General features: G+C 41.0%; 1 protein-coding gene and 1 pseudogene across 2 annotated transcripts in view; one reads left to right on the forward strand and one right to left on the reverse strand.

Annotated features, from left to right (window-relative positions):
• Positions 1 to 1,045: 1,045 nt before the first annotated feature.
• Positions 1,046 to 23,529, forward strand: part of BTBD1 (BTB domain containing 1) — a 44,838-nt gene continuing 22,354 nt past the window's right edge. The window contains exons 1-3 of one of the 2 annotated variants that reach the window (XM_032621130.1): positions 1,046 to 1,562; positions 11,867 to 12,023; positions 16,435 to 16,540. In XM_032621130.1, coding sequence (XP_032477021.1) covers positions 1,156 to 1,562; positions 11,867 to 12,023; positions 16,435 to 16,540 — 670 coding nt within the window. In that variant the 5' untranslated portion in view covers positions 1,046 to 1,155. The remainder of the gene's footprint in view (positions 1,563 to 11,866; positions 12,024 to 16,434; positions 16,541 to 23,529) is intronic. The other variant, XM_032621131.1, reaches the window with a different exon arrangement.
• Positions 19,700 to 23,529, reverse strand: LOC116748366 (annotated as a pseudogene).

Consider the following 23,529-nt stretch of genomic DNA (forward strand, 5'->3'; position numbering starts at 1 on the left):
GGTAGCTGGTACTGTGCAAAGAGCTCAAGTTGACCAAAATTAACAGCGATTTACTGTCCAAGTCTTCCCCTAGAAGTTACCAGCCTTCAACAGAGTCCAGAGTTCCAAAATAAGTACATCAGACAGATTCAGCTAGTGGAATTGTTATTCAGGTGGGGAGTCAGATTCCTGGTGCTTCCTACTCTGCCATCCTCCCAGATCCTCTATTTCACTTATTTTCATTGTTTTCATTTTGGTAAACAACTGCTTTTGGCTATGCCCTAGCCTTGAGCTCAACTTTTGTGTTCCACAAGTTTTGATAACGCAGTGTCTTCATTTTTTTTTGCTGTTAAATTATGACTTTATTGTCCCGTACCAGATAATGCAGCCTATACTACTTGTATTATTTTTGCTTTGGTACCTTTGAGGGTTTTTTTGAGATTTAAAATAGGGTTAATTTTTGGTAATGAGTTAAAATACATTTTAAAAAAATGCCTGAGTCCACAGAGATACCAAAATTAGAGACAGAACAGGAAGAAGGAGGAAAGGGAAGGCTGTTAGATGCAGAGGGTCTCCAAGCTGTGCTCCAGGGGTACTACAGGAGCAGCGGCCCTCTGGAGCGGTGACTTGGACGACACTGGGGGAGGGGCTACGTGGAATCAGGTCGTCCCCTCCCACGTGCTTTGCCGGCTATGCCCTCGGGCCCCCTCCACTTCCAGGCCTGCGACTCCTAGAAGGAGAGCCTAGGGACCTGTCCTAGATACGAGTCGGGGGCGCTGCAGCTGGTGACGAGGGGCCTGAAGGTAGGGAGGGGCGAGGGCTTCGGGGCCCGCAGGTCTGAGGAGGCGCCCGTGCCGGGCTGCATGTAGCCCACCGAAGTCCCACCACCCGGAGCGCGGGGCTCGGGTAAGCTCGGTGCGCCCAGGGCGGCCCAGACGCCGCAGGGGTCACGGTCCCCTCCAGGTCCGGCCTGGGCAGCCACGCGCGCCTCCGCCTCCCGGCCCAGCGGGGACGCGCGCAGGGCAGCTCAGGGCGGGGCCGGCGGAGGCGCGCGGCCTCCGGAAGCGCCTTTCCCGGAAGGCAGGGAGGCGGTGCCGGCCTCGGGAGACGGCCTCGGCGATGGCGGCTGGGCGGCGGGAGCGCTGTCTCTAGCCCGCAGAGCCGCGCCGCTGGAGGATGGCCTCGCTCGGACCGGCAGCTACGGGCGAGCAGGTCCCGGGGGCTGAGGCGGAGCCGGGCGCCGCGGGGCCGCCGCCGCCGCCACCGCCGCCGCCGTCCTCTCTGGGGCCCCTGCTACCCCTGCAGCGGGAGCCGCTGTACAACTGGCAGGCGACCAAGGCGTCGCTGAAGGAGCGCTTCGCGTTCCTCTTCAATTCGGAGCTGCTGAGCGATGTGCGCTTCGTGCTGGGCAAGGGCCGCGGCGCCGCCGCCGCTGGGGGCCCGCAGCGCATCCCCGCCCACCGCTTCGTGCTGGCTGCCGGCAGCGCAGTCTTCGACGCCATGTTCAACGGCGGCATGGCCACCACGTCGGCCGAGATCGAGCTGCCCGACGTGGAGCCCGCCGCCTTCCTAGCGCTGCTGAGGTGAGCGGCGGGCACCGAGCCGGCCTCCCCAACCCCGCGGTGTCCTTGGGCAAGGCTCTCCTTACCCTCCCGGCCTCAATTTCCTCCCGAGTCTGTGATGCTCGGGAAGGGCGAAACCGAAATTTGTCGGCCGGGACGGCTGCCCGCCGGCTGTGAGAGTAAATATTAGTGTCTAAGGCCAATTAGCGTGCGTTTTCACATTCCAGTAGCGGGTTGTTGCCCACGCTTGGGAATTAGAGAAGTGGTGAGGACAGAGTATGGGTCAGGTTGTCCTGATTGCCCATTTGCGACGTTTTAGGTTTTTGTTGGGGAAGAGGGATACTTGGGAAGTCTTGTAGACGAGATGACCTTTTAAATTTTTTTAAAATTTATTTTTACTTTTATTTTATTTTTATCCTCTTACGCCTTTTTCATTCGTGTTAGTTGTCATGATCCAGGACAGTGAATATCAAAACAAGTAAGTTTGGCTTTAGCTACCTTTTGTTCCTGCAGATAAGGTTATGTTTGCTTAAAAACGAATCTCCCTTTCGATGTTAAGAGTTTTTTTTTTTTTTGATTACTTGAGGATAGAAGATTGACTTCTGATTAATTTTATTTAATGGAAGGGAGCTAATAGTTTGGCATTATTAGCTGTTATTCACGAAAGGCCGTTTCGGAACGTATAGGTATTGTTTGCTACAATTTTACAAATGGGACTGCGGCCCAGAGAAGTCAAGTAACTTGAAGAGGTAACAGAGCCAAGTCATACCAGAGGCCATGTGTGTTTCATTATACCAAGATGGTTTTATCTGCCTGAGTAGAATGTATCATTAAAATAGCAGTCTTGGGTAGTACTGAGACAAAAACAGGTAGGTCAGTGGAAGAGATAAATACTCCACAAAGGCTCACAGCTCTCAGGAAGATCAAGGAAATTGAATACAAAGTTAACACAACACAGGTAGAAAAGAAATCTAAAATCCCATTAATAAGTGGATAAAGACAGGATAGATAACTTAGGGAAAGAAAAAAATAATAATTAACAACGAATGTTTAACTTCGATAGTAATTAAAGAAGTGCAAATTAAAAAATGTACTTTTCCTCTTCCATTAAACCCTCCAGTTTTTTTTTTTTTTTTAAGATAACATCTGGGGAGCCCTCTCTGACAGAGGTGGTGGTAAAACAGTCTGGCACTGTAGATTGTTTTCCCCACAGGTAGGGTATTCAAGTACTGAAAATGTTCCCCACAAAAATATTTAAGGCAGGGTTATTTACAGTAGTGAGGAAGTAGTCAAGCGGAGAGAATGCTTAAACAGTGATAGGTGCATTTGATGGAACGTAGTGCAGCAACTAAGTATGATATTCATGAAGACTAGGTAATAATAGTAATGTGGAAAATGTATATAATTAGCATTTGAAACTGTGCTCACTATGATTAAAAACTGGGAAAAGAAACAGCAAATGTATACTTAGAGAAAAGGAGAGAAGGAAGTATACCAAAATGCTAACCAAAGTTGTGTTGGAATGGTAAGATGATGTTGACTTTTTTTTTCTCTTTGTTTCTCATATTTTTTGTAATTTAGTTCAATTACATTTATAAAGGGGGAAAAAACAACTCAAAAGCTAGGATCTAGATCATTTTGGTTTTTGGTTTGAAGTCAACCAGGAGGATTGGTTATAGCTCATTTAGATTTTCTAAACTAGAAGTATTCTTTCTGTTGGTCCACCTGCATTGTAATCACCTGGAGTACTTGTTAAATTTGTAGGTCTCTTCCTCCCTCCTTACAATATTGTAATATTTGGAGTTGGGACCTTGAGAGCATATTTAATACTCTCCCTAAATACTGATACGTGAGAGCCACTGATCTAAAAATATTGTTGGGTAGCTTTTTCCTTTAAAAAACATTGAGATTGCTAGGATAAGAATGTAGAGGGAAAATGCTGATTTCATACTTTCACTGAAGCTGTTGATCAGTCAATCCTTTCCCATCAATAGAAAATAAGTGAATTAATCTGAGTCCTTGAAATTTTCCTATTTTCAGCGTAGTCATGGTATTTGTACTTCAGGTTCTAGGCATTGTTCTATTCTGAAAGTGATTTTTGAACTTAGGTTATTTAACGGCTGGTTATGAAACATAGGTGCTGTACTTACCTATTATTGCGTGACAAAAAAATGTCTTACAGTACTTGCTGAGGTGGAAAAGCAGGTTAGCTTGGGCATACTTTTATGTTTACAACTTGAATTAGTTAATATTACTTAAAGGCTTTTGAACTTGAGTTTGAAGCACTTTAAGAAACTGCTTACTTTGGTCTGCCAGACCTTTACGTGATGTTCTTTAGTTGCTCATTTGAGAAATACTGCCTCCCTTGTTATGGACTTCGTCTTCTTTCTCTCTTATATCCACATGTCCAGTCCTGTTCATTCCATCTATTTAGCAATCTCTTGAATCTTCTCTTTATCCCAAGCACCTTTACCATAGCTGAGCCAACTGCTGTAAAAATCTCCTCTTTTATTTCCCCACGTGTACCCCAATCCCTTCCGATCATTCTTTATACAATAGCCGAAGTAACTTTATAATTATACAGACCTCATTATATTCTTTTCCTAGTTTAAACCCTCCCAATGTCTCCTGATTGTTCTTAAAATAAATCCGAATCCTTAATGTGGTCTCTAAGGCCCTATCTGGTCTGAGACCTGTCTAAAAAAAGAAAAAAGAAATACTGTGCCAGTCACTGTTTTAGATATTGGATATGGCAGTGAACAAGAGAAAGTCCCTGTCCTCGTGGAGCTTATAATCCAGTAGGGAGAAACAAAGATATAATGTCAAATACTGGTAAGCATTTTAAGGAAAAATGATCAAGTCATGAGGGAAGGAGCATTCTAAGCAAGGAAAAACATGTTTAAGGCCCCAAATTTCTCCTGTTAGAGGAATTGCAAGAGTAAGCCAGTGTGATTTGAGCAGATAGAATACAGGGGAAAGTGGTAGAAGATAAGGTCAAAAAGATAGGCTGGCCAGGGTCATGCAGGGCTGTGGAGCCTGTGGAAGGACTTGGATTCCCTCTGGTGTCTGGTGGGAAGCATTTGAACAGGGGAGTGATATGATCTGGTTTACATTTTTTAAAAACTCATTCTGGCAGTTGTTTGGAGATTAGACTGTGGAAGGAGTAAAATGAGTAGCAGGGAATTGAATAAAAGAGGCTCTTGCAGTAGTTCAGGCAAGAGCTGTTGGTGGGTTTTATATACCAGGGTGGTGGTGATGGACATGATGAGAAGTAGTCAAAATCTGGATATATTTTGAAGGTAGAACCAAGAAGATTTACCAGACATCCAAGGAGGGATATAAGAGCAGCCAGTTAGAAATACGAACCTGGAGTTTAGGGAAGAGCTGCTTGCTGAATATAAATTTGAAAGTTAAGAGTAAATGGTATTTAAACCATGAGGCCAGGTGAGATTACCTAGGGAAGGAATGTGTAATAGACTGTGAAGAGAAGGAGGTACAAGGATGAGCTCTGGGACCCTCCAGCAGGTAGAGATGTAGCAGAGGAGGAGGAGCATAGGATGAGACTGAGCCACAGCTGTTAGTGGAATTAGAAGGGAAAGCAAGGAGCCCACGTGGTGTCCTGAAAGTCCTGTTGAAGAAAGTGAGCCAATAAAGAGGGAGTTGTTGACTATGTTAAATGCTGCTGAGAGTTGGGTAAAATGAGAACATTGAATTATTGATTTTGACAACATGGAGGCTATTGATAGCCCTGGCAAGAGTGATTTCAACAAAAGGATTAGAGTAGATTGGGGAGAAAATATGAAGTGAGGAGCTGGAGACCACTAGTATAAATAATCCTCTCGGAGTTTTGTTGCGACGAGGAACAGAGAAATGGAGCGGTGGCTGGAAGGAGACATGGGTTCCTCAGGTGACAACTATTCCTCAGGTTCTGTCTTCAGCTGTCTTCTTCCTTTCTCCTATTAACCCATGGCACTACATACTCCCCCAGCTATATTGCCAAACTTGTACTCAGCCCGAACCCAATTTCCAACTGGACAATCACAAACGAATGTCTAGTACCCATACAGATGGACATGTCAACAGTAAAAATATCTAACACTTAATGAGTGCTTGCCACGTTCCGCTTACCGTTTATTCCTAAGCACCTTGTGGGAACTCAAATTTCAGAACAGTCTTTGAGGCAGGCACGCTTATTAGACCCTGTCTCAGTCAGCTTTTGCCACAATAATGCTATAAAGCACCCCAAAACTCAGGGGCTTAAAAAAGACAATCATTTATTCTTCCTTTGAATATTCTTGTTCTGTGGGTCAGTTGGGGATTGACTCAGGTGGGCTTGGCTCCAAGCTGTAGTTTGGTTTCAGTCTGTTCCATGTGTTTCTTATCCTGTTTGGACCAGTCATGAAGGTTCAGCCCCCTTCTCTTAATTTTTTCCAGCATTGCTTCAGACAGACCACTGCCTTTAGACTTAGCTCTCTCCACTCTTCACACTGTTAACAAAGTTATTTCTCTCACATCCAGACATTATCACGATTCCCCTGAATCTCTTAATGTCTTCTTTTTGCATACAGGATGCAGTTTAAACATTTCAGCAGGTATACAAGACCTTTATGATTTGATATCTATTCCCCTTCCTCTCCATGTGCCCAGTGCCCCGACTCTACTGATGGCCTTTCCCTTATTTTACTACTTGCCTTCTAAAGCCTCCTTGCCTTTGTACTTAGTCTTTCTGCCTGGAAGATTTCCACACTTAATTACCACCCTTCACATATACTTCAGGCTTTATCTCCTCTATAAAACATCATTAATTTTGCACTCTGCCTCATCTGATCTCTTGTAGCAAGTTTTGTATCTATCGCTGTACAACAAACAGCTCCAACACTTAGCAGCTTAAACATGGTTTTATTATCTTTCAGGGTTGTGTGGGAGGTTCTTAGAGCATATTCTTCAGGTCTCCCATGCAGTCATAGTTTGATAGCAGTTGGGGCTGGAGTCATCTGGAGGTTTGATTCAGACTGAGTTGGCTGAACCTTTTTCTCTCTTTCTCCATGTCTTCTCCAGCTGATCTTTCCAGCAGGGTAGCTTGACTTCTTGGATAACAGCAGCCCATGGGTCCAGAAAGCACAAAAGTAGGAGCTGCCAGGCATCCTCAAAGCTTAGGTCCCAGACTGGCATAGTGTTAACTTCTGCCACATTCTGTTAGTTAACGAGAGGCAAACAGGATTAGCCCAGATTCCTCATGGGACAGATCTGTATAAGGGTATGGATAGTAGGAGGCGTGATTTATTGGTGCCATCTTTAGAGATTAGTTATCAAACCATGCCTAATGCATAATTCTGTTGTAATTATGACATTACTTTTTAATCATTTTATTACCATACCATAAGCTTTTTATGGGCAGAGCTATCGCTCTCGTATTTGTATTTCTAGGACCTGTCTCAGTGTCTTGTTATTATATAGTCCCTCAATAAATGTTTTTGAGTAAAATGAAAGAATCAGTAGTGATACACAGTTTCTCGTACATGATCTTGTGATTTTTCTAATTTAAAATGAAATTTTTACCTTAGTCTTTTCATTTTTAAATTAGATTAAATGTAACCTAAGTTTTATCTTTTGGAAAGCCATTCATCTTCAGGGAGAAATCAGAAATAGTTTGATGACCTGTAATTATTTCTCTGTGCTCTTGTCCTTAGAGGTAGTGTATCAGAGCTGAAATGTTCACTTTAAAATACAAAGTATTGTGCTAATATGTTTAATTTTTAATTATATTTTGTAAACACTGGCTTACATAGTTTGTTTAATATAGCAGTTTTAGTAATTAAATAGAATGTAGAGAAAACATGGATGTATTGATAAAATATGAATCAAGGTGATTCTAGGATTTTCAAGTAGCCTTTTTTCTTATTAGAAATGAAAATGGTTTCCCTATCAATGATAGCTAGAAACCTGTACTGAATTGTCTAGTCAGCTAACATGTATTCATTAAGGCTTAGCCAGGTGCCCACACTGTGTCCGATGCTGTAGGAAAGATACAGGGAAAAATATAAGAAACACAGAGTTCCCTTTCTTACTGTTTATAGTCTAGTATTTATTTATAACTTGCATTGCTCCAAAAAGAATTTAAAATGTCATACAAGAAACACAAGGATAAGAAATAAAACAGAGCCAAGATGAAGCCAATACAAAAACGCATGCTATAGGTACTCCACAAACTTAATTTTGATAATTTTAGCAACTATTACAAAAAGAGAAACCTGGCTAGTCAGTTACAATTCATAGTGTTTGTAGATTAAAAACAAACCAACTGCTTAGGAGATGCACAACTCTGTCTGACAATAAGATCAGTTAAAAAAAAAATTCCTGATGCAGTCCCCTCATAAAGAAGGCATTACTGGGACTTCCCTGGTGGTGCAGTGGTTAAGAATCCGCCTGCCAATGCAGGGGACACGGGTTCGAGCCCTGGTACAGGAAGATGCCACATGCCGTGGAGCACCTAAGCCCGTGCGCCACAACTACTGAGCCTGTGCTCTGGAGCCCGCGAGCAACAACTACTGAGCCCGTGTGCCCTAGATCCCACACTCTGCAATGAGATGCCACCGCACCACAACGAAGAGTAGCCCCCGCTCGAATGCAACTAGAGAAAAGCCTGCGCACAGCAACAAAGACCCGACGCAGCCCAAAAAAATAAATAAATGAAGGCATTACTGACATCAGTAGTATCCTCAGTCTATGTCTTTAGATATAAATGTAGATGTTTCTTAAATATATTCGAGCCAAAGGTATATTACTGAGGTATAATTTCATAAAAGCAATTTGAATGGGGTTTTGGACCATATAGAATAGTCTAAAAACACAATTCTTTGGTTCCTGGAATGTTCTTCCTGCCCTCTTTTCATCTTTTAGATCTCAGGTAGAAATTCTTGTAGGAAGCTTTTCCAGATCTTCCTGTCAGGGGCCCCACTTATAGATTCTTAAAGAACCATGTACTTCAACTTTGTGGAGCTGGTTTCCTTAAGTTTGAATCTACTCAAACAAATGGTAATAAAGGCCCCACGTTTCAGCTCTATATTTTATAACTCTAGTAATTTTTGCTTGAAAAAAGATTAAGACAGATGTAAAGACTTCTTCCTATCTTGCCCTTAAAACAAAAACTTCCTAGGTTTCTAGTTTAGGAAGGGAACTGAGCATGATGTTAGCCTTCTCTCTGCCCCAGTTAAACCGACTGTAAAGAAATACAAAAGAAAATAAATCGATTACAATGAAGACAAAAAAAAAAGGAGAGAGATTGGAAGCCAATGTGGAAAAGGAACAAAGCAGTTGGAAGTGTGTTGATGATGAAATGGAGTGGCCAAGTCTGGAGCCCAGAATCCAGAGCATGAGGAACTACAGTGGTGGTGGGAGCTGCCTTTCCTGGCGGAGCCCCAGCACGGCTCTAGGTGGAGAGTTGGTAGTGAAGAGGGTGAAAATGAGAAGGTAGGGTTAAAACATGGGCATTAATTTAAAGCCTGTTTATAGGCCATCCCCTCAAACCCCCTCTTGTATGCTAACTCCTGGTGACATCTGACAGGCTCCTCTTTAAATAAACTAGACAAACCACCTGGGGAGAACTAGGGTGCTGATTTGGTTTAGGGACTCCAGGGTAATGGCATGGGTGGCGGCGGGGGGCGGGGGTTGGTCTCTAACCTAAAGGCTGCCTTCCCACTCTAATGCAAGGTGCCAGTCAGCAAGCCTCCCACATGCACAGCTCCCAGCCACCCTTTCCATTTTGGAGAAGGTTTTAGCTGGAAAGCAGTCCTATACTTAAACAGCAGCAAAGAAAACTTACCAGCTACCAGGATATTCAACTGGAGATAATCATTAATCTTTTGACATATAAGGAAAATCAGAATATGAAAAAAGACCAAGAACAGCTGATCCTCAAGGAAATAGGTAATTCAGGGAACAGAAAGGAACTTTTAAAACTTGGAGACTTGAGAACATTTTTGCATCCATAAAAAGGAGACAGTGCTGTGGAGTTAAAAAAAAAAAAAAGGAACACACAAGAAAGAAGCAAGAATTCTTAGAAATTTAAACATGTGATTGCTGGGGAGAAAAATAGAAGGGCTAGAAGACTGGCAAGGAAACCTTCTGAAATGCAGAGGAAAATAGAAATGAAGCAATATAAAAATAAACAGCTAACATTTACTGAGGCTAAGTATTTGTCAGGCATTATTCAAAACACTTTGTGTATTTTAACTGATATTAATCCTCACCAGAGCATTATGAAGTAGATACTGTTACCCACATCTCTTTTCAGAGAGGAACACAGTGATAACTCGTTTAAAGTCACATAGCTGTCAGGTGATGGAATAGGCTCAAACCCAAGCCATCTCTCCCTGAGTCCAGGCAAATTAAAACAGCCCTCACCTGACGGGCCTGATAGTCTAGCACTGAGAGCAGCCAGAAGCCCAGAAATGGCATGTTATGGTAGACAGCTCTTGCATTTCCCCAGCCTCTGTTTCCTCATCTTTAAAATGCAGGTAGCAGCACCTACCTTCCTTGTGGGAGGATTAAATGAATTGGCATCTGTCAGATGGTAGCGACGCAACAAATGTTCATTTTCTCTCTCTCCTTTTTATTCATTCCCCTACCCCTGACTATAAGGGACTAAGTGGTTTTTTCATTCCCTGTACTCATCACCAAGTGGCACCTGATGTTAAATGAGTATTATGAGGGTGATACAGATGGCTGACTTGAAAGGTTTTTGAAAAAATGTTTGAAAACAGTGTAATCTTGAAAACCAGCAACCTTCACTTTTGAACCTGAGACATAGGGAAGTATGAGAATGCACAGCCTCCACTGGAGGTAGTTGTAAGGATAATGATACTATTAGAGGAATGCCAGCATTTGGTTAGGGTGGGATGTTAGGGGGATGCAACAGGCTAGAATTTCATCTTGGGCGGTGAGTCTGCCCACCAGAATAAAAGAAGAAATTGAAAAGCAGTGGATAGGGACATGAAATAGAACTTCCTTTCCTCACTCACTTTGCTGTATAGAGTGTTCTGAAAGATGTTAATGGGTTTTCTTTTTTTTTTAAATAAATGTATTTATTTTTGGCTGCATTGGGTCTTCGTTGCTGCGTGCGGGCTTTTTCTAGTTGCGGCGAGCAGGGGCTACTCTTCATTGCGGTGTACAGGCTTCTCGTTGCAGTGGCTTCTCTTGTTGCAGAGCACAGGCTCTAGGCTCGCGGGCTCTAGAGCACAGGCTCAGTAGTTGTGGCGCACGGGCTTAGTTGCTGCGTGGCATGTGGGAATCTCCTGGACCAGGGCTTGAACCTGTGTCCCCTGCACTGGCAGGTGGATTCTTAACCACTGCACCACGAGGGAAGCCCCCTAATGGGTTCTCTTAAACTCTTATTTTATGACTTGGGTCCTGGGACTATAAGTGTAATAAGTGTTCTTTCTAAGTCTTTAGTATTGCTAAAATGAAATACTTGTTCTTAATGCCTTATTTCTCCAGCACCCTCAGCTATGCTGAGTGTAGCTGAGAACTGGGCAGTAAGCACAAAGGTCTCTGAGGAACCACAAAGGAGCCCTGAAGTGGATATGCAGAAGCTTCAGTATAGTTCAGCAAGAACTGCCCAGGCCTTCTCTGAGAATCTTATGCTTTATCTGCACTTCTAGGAATCTGATTTATCTAGTGACCTAACAGTTAGAAGCAGCCAGCCGGGGTGGGGGAGGAGGTATTGGTTTGATAGTATTTTGAAAGAAAGTTGGATCTAAATACTCAAAAGTACATAGCAATATGGGGTCATTTAATACACTATTAAACTGTTTTATTCCTCCAAAGCCCCAGTACTCTAGTCTTTGGTCATAATGCTAATTCTGGGATAACAAAGAAAGGTTAAAAAATGCCCAGAATAAGAAGACACCATTATCAGGAAATAAATGGATGTTTGACATTTAGAGATGTGAACTTAAGCCATCTGTAGATTTGCTTACATGAACATCCTTTGATGAAGGAGAGGTAAATGAACCACTCATCCTAAGCTGCTGTAGGTGCTAAAAGACCTCTAAAAATTTGACTTGGAGACATGAAGATCCCATGATCTTCACTTAACTTTAATCTCCTCTATAAATGGACACTGCCTACCTCTCAGGATTGAGTCAGAATAAAATGAGGTGATGTGTGTGCACATGCCCTTGTAGCCCTGGAAAGTTTGATGTACTTTTCAAGTTATTTTTCACTTTGCTCATTATCTTTTAAAATATTCCTCAGAGGTTTAACACTGATGGATTGCTTATCTAAAACCCTACTGATCATCTCTGCAATTTCCACTTGTTTCCCAGATTTCTGTATTCAGATGAAGTTCAAATTGGCCCAGAAACAGTTATGACCACTCTTTATACTGCTAAGAAATATGCAGTCCCAGCCTTGGAAGCACATTGTGTGGAATTTCTCACCAAACATCTGAGGGCAGATAATGCCTTTATGTTACTTACTCAGGTAAGTAAATGTAGCTAAGGTATGTATCATTTAGCTTTAAAAAATGGGTACAACTATATATGAATATTTACTGTTTCCTGGAGAATTAGTCCTAGATTATTATTTTAAAGCATATGAAATCTTCTGTTATCATTCAGGAAAATACATCAGAGTCATATAATTTTAGAATAGAAAAGCAAATTAGAGTTAATATATCATATAATAGGTAAAGAAACTGAAGCCTTATACAAATAGGGCATTATGACTCCAAGTTATAACTGTTTAGGATTGGAGTTGAGGTTAGTATCCAGCATTGTTCCTGCTATGATTGAGAGTATGATAGCATGAAGCTTTCTGGACATCTTTGTTCTTGATTTGCGTTGGGTCTGAAATTAAGATTGAATATTTCAAGTCCAGAAAAGTTGTAAGATTTACTGTTTTCTGTCTTTAAGCTTGCTGACCCACTTCTGGAGGAGTTAGAATTTAAGAATATCCTTACTTTGACATTTTAAAAAGTTTTCACTGGGTATACTATACATGTAGAAAAGTACACATATCATAAGTGTACAGTCTGATGAATGTTTACAAACTGAACACATCTATGGAATCATTAACCAGTCTTTAACTTATACTATTTAGCATCTGTTAAATGCCTGTAATCTGAGCTCCATACTTGAGATATAAATAAATTGTTGTTGTTCTTTTTAGACAATGTTATGATACCCTTTTACAAATTTGTTTTCAAAATCCTAAACTAGTCTAGTGTCCCCCAGAATTCATATGTTGAAATTTTAATCCCCAGTACCTCAGAATAAGACCTTTTGGGGAGATAGGGTCTTCACAGAGTTAAGCAAGTTAAAATGAGGGGGGGAAAAAGTCTAAACTAATAATATATAATCCTACTGAATATTAGTAATGGAAATAATCATGGCTGTTCCTTAGCCTAACCATCTCATTTTCCAAATGAAAAATCTAAAACCTGGCTAGTTAACTACCTGCCCAAAGTCTCACAACAGTCTAGGTGGGGCCAGAGCCCACAGCTCAAGTTTCCCAGTTCTACATCCATTTTTGTTTTTTTAATTTTTTTGTTTGTTTCTTTTTTTGCTGTACGTGGGCCTCTCACTGCTGTGGCCTCTCCCGTTGCGGAGCACAGGCTCTGGACGCGCAGGCTCAGCGGCCATGGCTCACAGGCCCAGCTGCTCCGCGGCATGTGGGATCTTCCCGGACCGGGGCACGAACCCGTGTCCCCTGCATCGGCAGGCGGACTCTCAACCACTGCGCCACCAGAGAAGCCCTCTACATCCATTTTGTCATACCAAAAATGACTGATGGCATTTTTTTTTTAATCTTTGGCCGTTAAGTATTTATAGTTATAGAAGAAAGAACATGCTGATGTCACCTCTTCTTAGACATAATCACAGAACTCCATGTCTGTATATATTGTATTCCAGACACTAAGCTAGTCCCTTTGTATATATTATCACATTTACTCCTCATTACAGCTGTGCTGTTGTTTATTATTATCCCCATTTCAAAGATGAAGAAATGGAAGCGTAAAGAGGTAAATATGTTATATAACATGAGACAGCAAGTGGTAAAAGTAAGGTCTCAACCTTAAACCAGTAAGGTACGGTGATATTGATGATAATAATAGCAAAATGTATTGAGTGAGTATTGTGTGCCAGGTACCATTCTGAATACTTGGTATGCATTAATTCATTTAATCTTCACAATAACTTTAGGAGATGTAGCTATTCTAGGTGAAGATTTTCTTATCATCCCCATTTTATAGACAAGGAAATTGAAGCACAGGGAGGTGAAATAACTTGACCAAGATTATATAACTAATAAGTGATGTCTCTTTGCATTTTTTTCCTCTTTTGAATTTGGGATGAAAATCCAATAAAGAAGTTGATAGTCATAAGATTCTTTATTGTCTAAACAATTTTGTTGTGTGTAGAGAGGGTCACTTAACTACTCTTTTTTAAATTGAGTCATAAAATTTGGAAACCAATAGGACTTCCCTGGCGGTCCAGTGGTTAAGATTCTGCGCTTCCACTCCAGGGGACACGGGTTCATACCTGATCGGGGAACTAAGATCCCGTATGCTGCGCGGTATGGCCAAAAGAAAAAAAAACTTTAGAAACCAGTAAATTAAACTTTGACAATTAAAATACGCTTTCTAGGGCTTCCCTGGTGGCGCAGTGGTTGAGAGTCCGCCTGCCGATGCAGGGGACATGGGTTCGTGCCCCGGTCCGGGAAGATCCCACATGCCGCGGAGCGGCTGGGCCCGTGAACCATGGCCGCTGAGCCTGTGCTTCCGGAACCTGTGCTCTGCAACAGGAGAGGCCACAGCAGTGAGAGTCCCGCGTACCGCAAAAAAAAAAAACAAACAAAAAAAACAAAAAAAAAAACGCTTTCTAGTTCAGGAGGCCAAGGTGGGGCCTGAGAGTCTGCATTTCTAACAGACTTTCAGATGATGTTGGTGCTTCTGGACTACACTTTGAGTAGCAAGGGTTAACAGATGTCACTGAGAAAAAGAAACTTTTCAGTGTCTCATTGGTCTTAGAACTCAACATTACTCCAAAATTTTCATGGTGGGGTCATGTGAATTAGCCCACAAATTGTCATGTGAACGTCTTGTTCCTGCCAAGTGAGTCATTTGAACTGAGCATGTTCATTTACTTGAGAGGACCTATGCTAGCTTCCCTCTAAAACAAAGAGCCAGTATACTGTACCAGCATAGATTACAGAGGGAAAAACACTCTCTGTGAAGTGATACAATCATTAAAAATAGTGCTATTTTATCAGGTAATGCCAGGCTCAAACTAAATTTAGAGAAAATTTATTTTACTCTTAAGTAGCAGCAGTAGATTCTAAAGGAAACTTGATACTGTATCTAAGTGACTGAAATATTGCTACTCTGAATTAAATAATGTTTTTCCTAGAGTAAAATATCAATTTTTGCATGAACACTAGCTCACCTATAAAAACTGAGTTGGCCAGTTAAAATATCTGCTGAAATTAGAATTTTTAAAATGTACTATTTTTCATATTTTAAAAATACAAAAACTGTGATCCTAGACTGGATCCCATGCTAGAAGGAACAGTGTTATAAAAAGCATTATTGGGCCAATTGAAAAAACTGAAATACAGACAGTAGACTTCTGTTTTGTCCATGCTATTAAATGTAAACAGAGCTGACCCTAGGCCAGAAGGAAAATTGGTCATTGGCACACCTATCATCGTATCTCCTTTTTCAGTGTTATGTTTTTTTAAGAATTTCATTTCTCCTTTTTCAGTGTTACAATTTTTAAAAAATTTCAATTGAGTTTGAACGCCCCCATTTTTAAACTTTTTTTTGAATTATAATATGCATCCTGATAAAGCACATATTGTAAGTTTGACTTCTGACTTCTTAAAGCCTAGATTAGCTTTGCTAAAATCATACAGTATACAGTTGATCCTTGAACAACACGGGTTTGAACTTTGTGGGTCCACTTATATGTGTAATTTTTTCAGTAGTAAATACTATAGCATTACATGATTAGTGGTTGATTGAATCCAAGGATATGGAGGAACCTCGGCTACAAAGGGCCAACTATAAGTTATATGTGGATTTTGACTGCACAGAGGGTCAGTGCCCCTAACCCCCAAGTTGTTCAAGGGTCAGCTGTATACTCTTGCTCAATATATACAGTACCTTCTTTTGCTTACCATTAAGTTTGTGGGATTCCTTCATATTGTTGTGTGTAGTTGTAGATCGTTCATTCTCATTATTGTGTAATATTCCATCATGTGAATTCACTTATTTGCTCCTCTGTTGTCAGGCCTAGTTTTTGCTTAGGTTCCCAGAACTTTCATGCTGTAAAATTCTTGTACTTTATTCTCTTCCCCCAATCAAAATAGGAAATGGAAAAAAAAAATCTGATCTGTTGGTACTGGTATGCTTGACAATTGATATTACCATTTAGTGAAAAGATCTTAAGACTTGGACTTAAGTACTGGCTTTGGAGCATAACTAGCTAGATGTTACTAGGCAAGTCAGTATACCTCTCTGAGCCTCTGTTTCCTCATCTGGATAATGGGATAATGTCTGCCTTATCTAACCTAGAGTGTTTCATTAAGGATAACATAAGTGATGTATAAGAAACAAGGCAATGCATATATAGGCATATGAAAATAAAAATAACAGGGTTGTTAGTGGTAATATGAATTAATTGTTATCTCAGCAGGGCATTTTTGCTTTTAGCTTTTATTTCTGATTGTGGAATGAAAAGTTTTAAGCACATATAGACATTATAATTGTATTTTAAGTATGTGTTTTTATATAATTAGCAATTATAATTGTTTACAGTATTAGCTTTGAATATGTACAGCCTGAAGGTAAAGTAACTATGAAAATAAAATAACTAGCTTTTTATATGTTTAGGCTCGATTATTTGATGAACCTCAGCTTGCTAGTCTTTGTCTAGACACAATAGACAAAAGCACGATGGATGCAATAAGTGCAGAAGGGTTTACTGATATTGATATAGGTAAGTTCACTGTGAGTTAAAATGTTACCTTTTAAGTACAGTAATGCCTTACTAGTCAGCCTTGTTGGCAGACAAGCTGTTTTTAAATTAGTGGGTTTTCCAAGTGATTTAAGTCTACCTCTTTAAGAGTTTCGCTTTCTTTATTTTGCTGAAGTATTCCTAAAAGTCTTAACTACCTCATTGCCTTTTAAAAGACGTCAAATCAAACAGATATTCATTGAATGCTCACCATATGCACGGCATTATACTAGGGTCCTATAAGAAATACAGAGAAGGGTAAGATGTGCATTTTCTTAAGGAAACTGTCATCTCATTGGAGAATCAGGGAACAAATATGTGAAAATTAAGATTTAAGGCATTAAATAGAAGAGATGACATACGGCAAAATGTGACTTACGCCTTTTCTGAACTAGATACATAGAAAATAATTACTATGCAAATCCAGAACATGAAGAGAGCACCTCACATAGGAGTGTTAGGAAAATCTTGACCCAGAAGGTTCTGACATGGGCCTTAGAGAATGGATAACATTTGGTTAATGAAGAGGGGAGGGCATTAGAGGCAAGTGGAACTGCACGAAGAAGTGTGTGTAGAGGAAGGGCGGTGCAAGGCAGGTGAAAGCCAGCTTGTGGAGGACAGTGCAGTGACAGGCTGAGGAGTTTGAATTTTGTCGTGTAGGAGAGCAGAGAGAGCTGATCCAGGCTTATGACTTAAAATATCACCATCATGAACCCATAATATCTATCTTTAATCTTACCTTCTTCTGGGCTCCAAATTTATATACCCAACTATTTACTTGACATCTTCATTTGGAGATTTTATAGGCATTTCCAACAACACAGCTAAAAGAGAGCCATTGATTTCCCCCAACTCCCTGTTAAATCTTTTTGTTCCTTTCCAGTTTTCTCCTCATTCTTCCCTAATGGCACCACCATGCACAAACAAAAACCTAGAAGTTATTCTTGATTACTCTCTTTCTTTCATACCCCACATGCAGTTTATCAGTACATGCTCTCTGCTCTCCACTCAAAATGTATCCTGGGGGAATTCCCTGGCAGTCCAGTTAGGACTCGGTGCTTTCACTGCCGGGGCCCAGGTTCAATCCCTGGTCGGGGAACTAAGATCCTGCAAGCAGCGCAGCACAGCCAAAAAAAAAAAACACAAAGGTATCCTGAATCTGACCATTTCTTACCATATCCATTGCTCCCACCTAGTCAAAGCCACTGTTCTCTCACCTGGATAACCTCTGTGGTCTCCTATTGTCTCCCTGCTTCCACTCACCCTTGCTTTCATACTGTCCATTCTCTACACAGCAGCAGATTGTATCACATCCTTGCTTCCAGTGTCTTCCCACTGCAGTTAGAATAAAATTCTAACTGCTTACAGAACTTACAAGATCCTATGTGATCAAGCCTTATATTAGTCAGGGTAGGCTAGGCTTGGCTGTGGTAACAAATAGACCCCAAAATGCAAGCTCAACACATTTGCACAAATAAACCCCCAAAATGCACACTGCTCCAACACAATAGAAATTTTTTTTACACTCATGCAGTCCAAGGAAGTGTTCCCAACCAGTGAGTGGCTCTCTTGCATCTTGTGGCTCTGCCATTTCCTACAGCCTGCTTATTATCTGTATCTTGCTAGCAAATGGGAAAACGCCTGGGCAAGGAAAATACCCACATCTTAAAAGCTTTGACCTTGAAATGGCACCCTCATTTTGCCTCTTATTTCATTGGACAGAATTCAGTCACCAGATGCCACCTAACTTAAGGGGAGGCTAGGAGATGCAGACTACTCACATCCCAGGAAGAAGAGAAAATAGAATTTTTGTAAAGAGCTGGCAGTAACTACCTGCCTCCTTCTGTATCTGACCTTGTCTCCTACCATTCTGCTTCTCATTCACTATGTTCCATATCCACTGGCCACAGTTATTTCAGTGTTTTTGAGCCTTTGTATTTTCTGTTCCTTCTGATTGGAATCCTTTTCCCCATGAATCTTTGTGTGGCTACCTCCTTTTAATCATTCAGATCTCAGGTTAAACAAGACCTGAGACGGGCCATCTCACGCCTACGTAAAGTACCATATTCCCCTAAACAATCCCTGTTCTGTTACTCTTATTTATTTTTCTCATAATATGTATCACTCTCTGAAAATCTTATCTTGGTCTTTTTCTGAATATGTATATATTGATTGTCTACCTCCTCCTTCTAGATTGTACACTCCTTAAAGGCAGAGACTTTGTCTTGTTTACCACTGTATCTCCAGCACTGAAAGTAGTAGAACATAGTATGTGTTCAGTTAATATTTGTTGACCAACTGGGCTGACTGGCTATGTCTAGAATGTTGCCTTTCCTTCCCACCTTGGCTAGTTCTCACTCAGTCTTAATGTCTTGGCTCAAATTATAACTTTCTTAAGAACTGCTGCCCTCCCCTCTTCCATGAAATTTAATATATTCCTGTTTCAATAACATCCCTTGCTTAGTTTGCCTGTCTGCTGCACATTACCTTGGGAAGGATTTGTGCTCTTCTTGCATTATCCTGAAGGGCAGGGACTAGATTTGGTTCCCCCACCCCCAGCACCTGCACGTTGTGTGCTATTGAATTTTTGTTGAGTTACTGGATGTTTGAGAGCCCTAAGCACTGCCCACATTGGTAATGTAACATTGCTTAATCCTAGTGTCCGTCCCTTTAAGGAGCTATCAAGTGCTCCACTTCAGTCTACTGTCATTTGAAATAATACTGCCTGCATCTGGGTGACTCACTCCGAGAAGTTGTTTTGTAAATAGCTCCTCCATTAGGCATGCCATTGGATCCTGGGAATCTTTTTTTTTTTTTTTTTTTTTGAGGGTATTAAATTATTTATTTATTACACACGATAATGGATGATACACAAGCTTCATTCCCATCTATATCTGGTACCATAATCCAATTTAGATATATTGCATAGGATGTGCCAACAATCATATATTAATAATCAGAAAACTCCATGACTTTGCTTGGGTGACCCTTTTCACGGTGAACTCCAGGTCACAACGCAATAACTGTCAGTTCAACTACACCAAGGTTTCGGAAGACAATAGCTTCTCCACCAGAGCAGGTTGTAAATAAATTTTGAATGGAACCTGGCATCACCCTGCAGGAATAGTAACTTCACACTGTTGGGGTAGTTTTCCAAAATGGCTTCAGAGTAGACTGACTTTACACAGCACATTTAAAAAAAAGACACATTTATTCAGTGTCGTGATCAGACTATTACATTTAGCAATCAACAGCATGGGTGCAAAAAAAAAAATCTACGTTAAAACCCTTTGTTGGAATGCTTTACACTTTCCACAGAACAGAAACTAAACCTGTTATACAATTAGTCACAAATACAGTCCTCGAGTTTTTTTGCCCGTACACATGAGTATTGTCTAAAACATGTCTTCTTTGTAGCAGCTAGGCCCTACCACCACTGTGCTTTGGCTGAGTTCACAAATCTCTTGTAACCTGTAGCTTCCCTGTCACTTCTCTGGCTCTCCTCTCCTGCTAAGCTTTGTTTCCTGGCAGTAATCAAAACCTTCTGCCACTGCCATAGCTACTGCTGCTGCTGGAACCACCATAGCCACCTTGGTTTCGGGGTTTGGCAAAGTATTGGCCTCTACCACCACAGGGGCCAGAACTTCTGCCTCCAAAGTTTCCTCCTTTCGTGGGTCCAAAATTTGAAGATTGATTGTTGTAACTGCCAAAATCATTGTAGCTTCCACCACCTCCAAAATTGCTTTCATCATTACCAAATCCATTATAGCCATCCCCACTGCCACCATAGCCACCACCACCACGGCTGCCACCAAAGCCAGCTCGACCACTGAAGTTTCCTCCACGACCAAAGCTGTCATTCCCACCAAAACCCCCTCCACAACCACCACCAGTTTCCAGAACCACTTTGACTTCTTTGGCTGGGTGAGGCACTAGCCATCTCTTGCTTAGATAGGGCTTTCCTTACTTCACAGTTGTGGCCATTCACATTGTGGTATTTCTGAATGACAGTCTTGTCTACGGAGTCATGGTCATCAAAGGTTACGAAAGCAAAGACTCTCTTTTTGCCACTCCCTTGATCTGTCATGATTTCAGTCACTTCAATTTTCCCATACTGTTCATAGTAATCTCTTAGATGATGTTCTTCAGTGTCTTCTTTAATGCCACCAACAAAAATGTTTTTCACCTGGTTAAGTGGGCACCAGGTCTTTGAGAATCTTCTCTTGAGACGGCCCTTTTTGGTTCCACAACTCTTCCATCCACCTTGTGCGGCCTTGCATTCATGGCTGCATCCACCTCCTCCCCAGTGGCATACGTGACGAACCCAAAGCCCCTGGAGCGCTTGGTTCTTGGATCCCTCATTACCACACAGTCTGTGAGCGCTCCCCACTGCTCCCAATGGCTCCTCAGGCGCTCATCGGTTGTTTCAAAGCTCAAACCTCTGATGAAGAGCTTCCGCAGCTGTTCAGGCTCTTTGGGTGACTTTGACTTAGACATGACAGCAGTGGAGGTGGGGGAGACGTCAACGATGCTTATACTCAGTAGCGTCCACGGGCAGAAAGTAACCTACCGAATGTATCTCCTTGGGAACCTTGAAGTGGGTACCTTGCACAGGATGAAAACCCTATAAATATTTGTTGATTTGATTTGCAGTGGTTTGTATTAAAACCCAGTATTGTATGATGTTTATAAATATAATTCTGTGTGTTTTTATGACCTTTATTAGGCTCTCAGCTGTCATTTCTTATTATAACACATCTATCTATAGAGGACCTATGTGTTTTCACCTCATAGTCTAGTTTGTCACAATGTACTTGTTAAAAATTGGGAATGAAAGAGAATTCTAGGATCTGAAAGAAAGACCTGGCTTCAGGAGCTTTTTTTAAATAGCTATTTTAGATTCTAGGGATGCTTTTTCTCCTCTGGCATTTGAATATGTGCTCCAGAGGGATATGCTTACCTTTTTCCAAGTAGAGAGATACTGTTTCTTGTAGGTTTTTGCCAAAGGAAAAAGATAATATGTCACATTGATAGAACAGAATTAATTTACATTATGCCAGGGGCAGTATAATGTGCTTGTTTTTTAGCCTTTAAGTTTCTATGTTTACCTTTACTGAAGTTTTTAGCATACAAGGTAGAGAAATGGAGGTTCAAAGTTGTCTGTTTTTCTATTGAATGATTAAATATTATGATCATGGTATATTCCTAATCCTACAAGTATTGAGGTATGTTGACTTACACTCATTTATCTTTGAAAAGGTTTCCTGGGACCTTAGTTTATACTCATCTGCTCAGCTACAAGAGAAGGAAAAAGCTTGATTTTTTAAAAAATTATGTTTAACCTCTTCATTTTTAACATATTGTTGGGCCCCTTCGGTGTTCCAGGGACTGTGATATCTTTGCTGTAATGATACCTATGTTTGTTATTAAACTAATATTTGGTTCTGGTATGAATGTGTAGACCATTGCATAGTAGAATTTTGTTTTTAATAAATTTTTCTTAGGTGCGTGTTTCTGGGCAATTTAATTATATTTTAATGTTTTCATTGATTTCTGGTCTACTGTAGTTTAAAAATAACTCAGCCTATTTTAATTTTGCCTATGATAAGAGGGAAAAGGATTCTGAGGCAGGGCCTGAGTTACGGTCATGATATTTATACTTGGATGTCAGATAGGGCTTTCAAACTTAATATGTCCAAAATTAAGCTTCAGATCTCCCCTCTCACCACCCCCCATCCTGCTTCCACATAGTAGTCTTTCTCATCTCAGTTGATGCCACTGTCATCCCTCCATTGCTTAGGGTATACACCTGGGAATTATCCTTTACTCATGCTCTCTGTCACCCCCTATATCCAATCTGTTAGGAAATCTCCAGTCTCCTTTCAGAGTATACCCTGAATCTGATCATTTTTCACCACTTCCGCCTGGTCCAGGCCACCATCACCTCTGACCTGGATCAGTGCAAGAGCCTCCTAATTGATCTTGTTTCCACTCTTGCCTCCGTTACTGTCTCTTCTCATCACGGCTGCCAGGGTGGTCGTTTTAGAACATAAAATGTCACAGCTCAGAACCCTCCAGGGGTTCCCTTTTTCACTCAGAGTAAAAGCCAAATGATCTACAGGGTGCTACATGATTGCACCCCGCTTCCCACCATGCTTCTGGCCTCATCACCTACTAATTTTCCCTCTTGCTCACTCTCCTCCAGCCACACTGACCTCCTGGCTGTTCCTCACATATGCCAGGCACACTCTCATAAGAGAGCCTTCACACTGGCCAGTCCTGGAGTGCTCTTTCTCTCGAGGTGTGTTTGGCCTACTGACCCCACCCCCCTCGACCTCCTTCAGGTCTTAACTCAAGTGAGGCCTATCCAAACTATCCTATTTTAAGCTGCATTTCTGATTCCCCTTACCCTGCTATCTTTTCCTACATTTGTTATGTAACACAGTATAATTTACTTATGTTTATTGAATCTGTTTCCCCCATTAGAATGTAAGCTCCGTGAAGGCAAGGAATTTTTTAACTTTTTGTTTAATGATGTATCCTCGGTGTCTAGAATAGTGCCTGGCACATTGTGAGTGGTTAATAAGAAATATTTGCTGAATGAATGAATGAATTGTAATCTGTAGACTTTATGAATTTGTTCATTACTGATTGGGAGCCTTTTTCTCTGACTTACTTATTATTCTTGTTCTGAATATTTGAGTTTGCTTGCTGAATGGCATGAATATATAAGGAGATACTGTATCTAAGCTTCCATGTATGGTAAGTAATAAGTTGAATGTTAACCTTATAGTAATTTTTTAAAGAAAACTTTGCTGTTTAATTCCTTTAATTCTTTAATATTTTTAAGTGTAGACTCTGTAGTTTTAAGTATCCTATTTTTATTGAGATTTGAAATTTTTATATAAGCATGTTTGTGAGTATTTTGTTAAAGAGCAAAATATTACTAATTTGACATATTTTTGTATTTT

Source organism: Phocoena sinus, chromosome 2 (assembly GCF_008692025.1).
Source record: "Phocoena sinus isolate mPhoSin1 chromosome 2, mPhoSin1.pri, whole genome shotgun sequence".
NCBI classification, from domain to species: Eukaryota; Metazoa; Chordata; class Mammalia; order Artiodactyla; family Phocoenidae; genus Phocoena; species Phocoena sinus.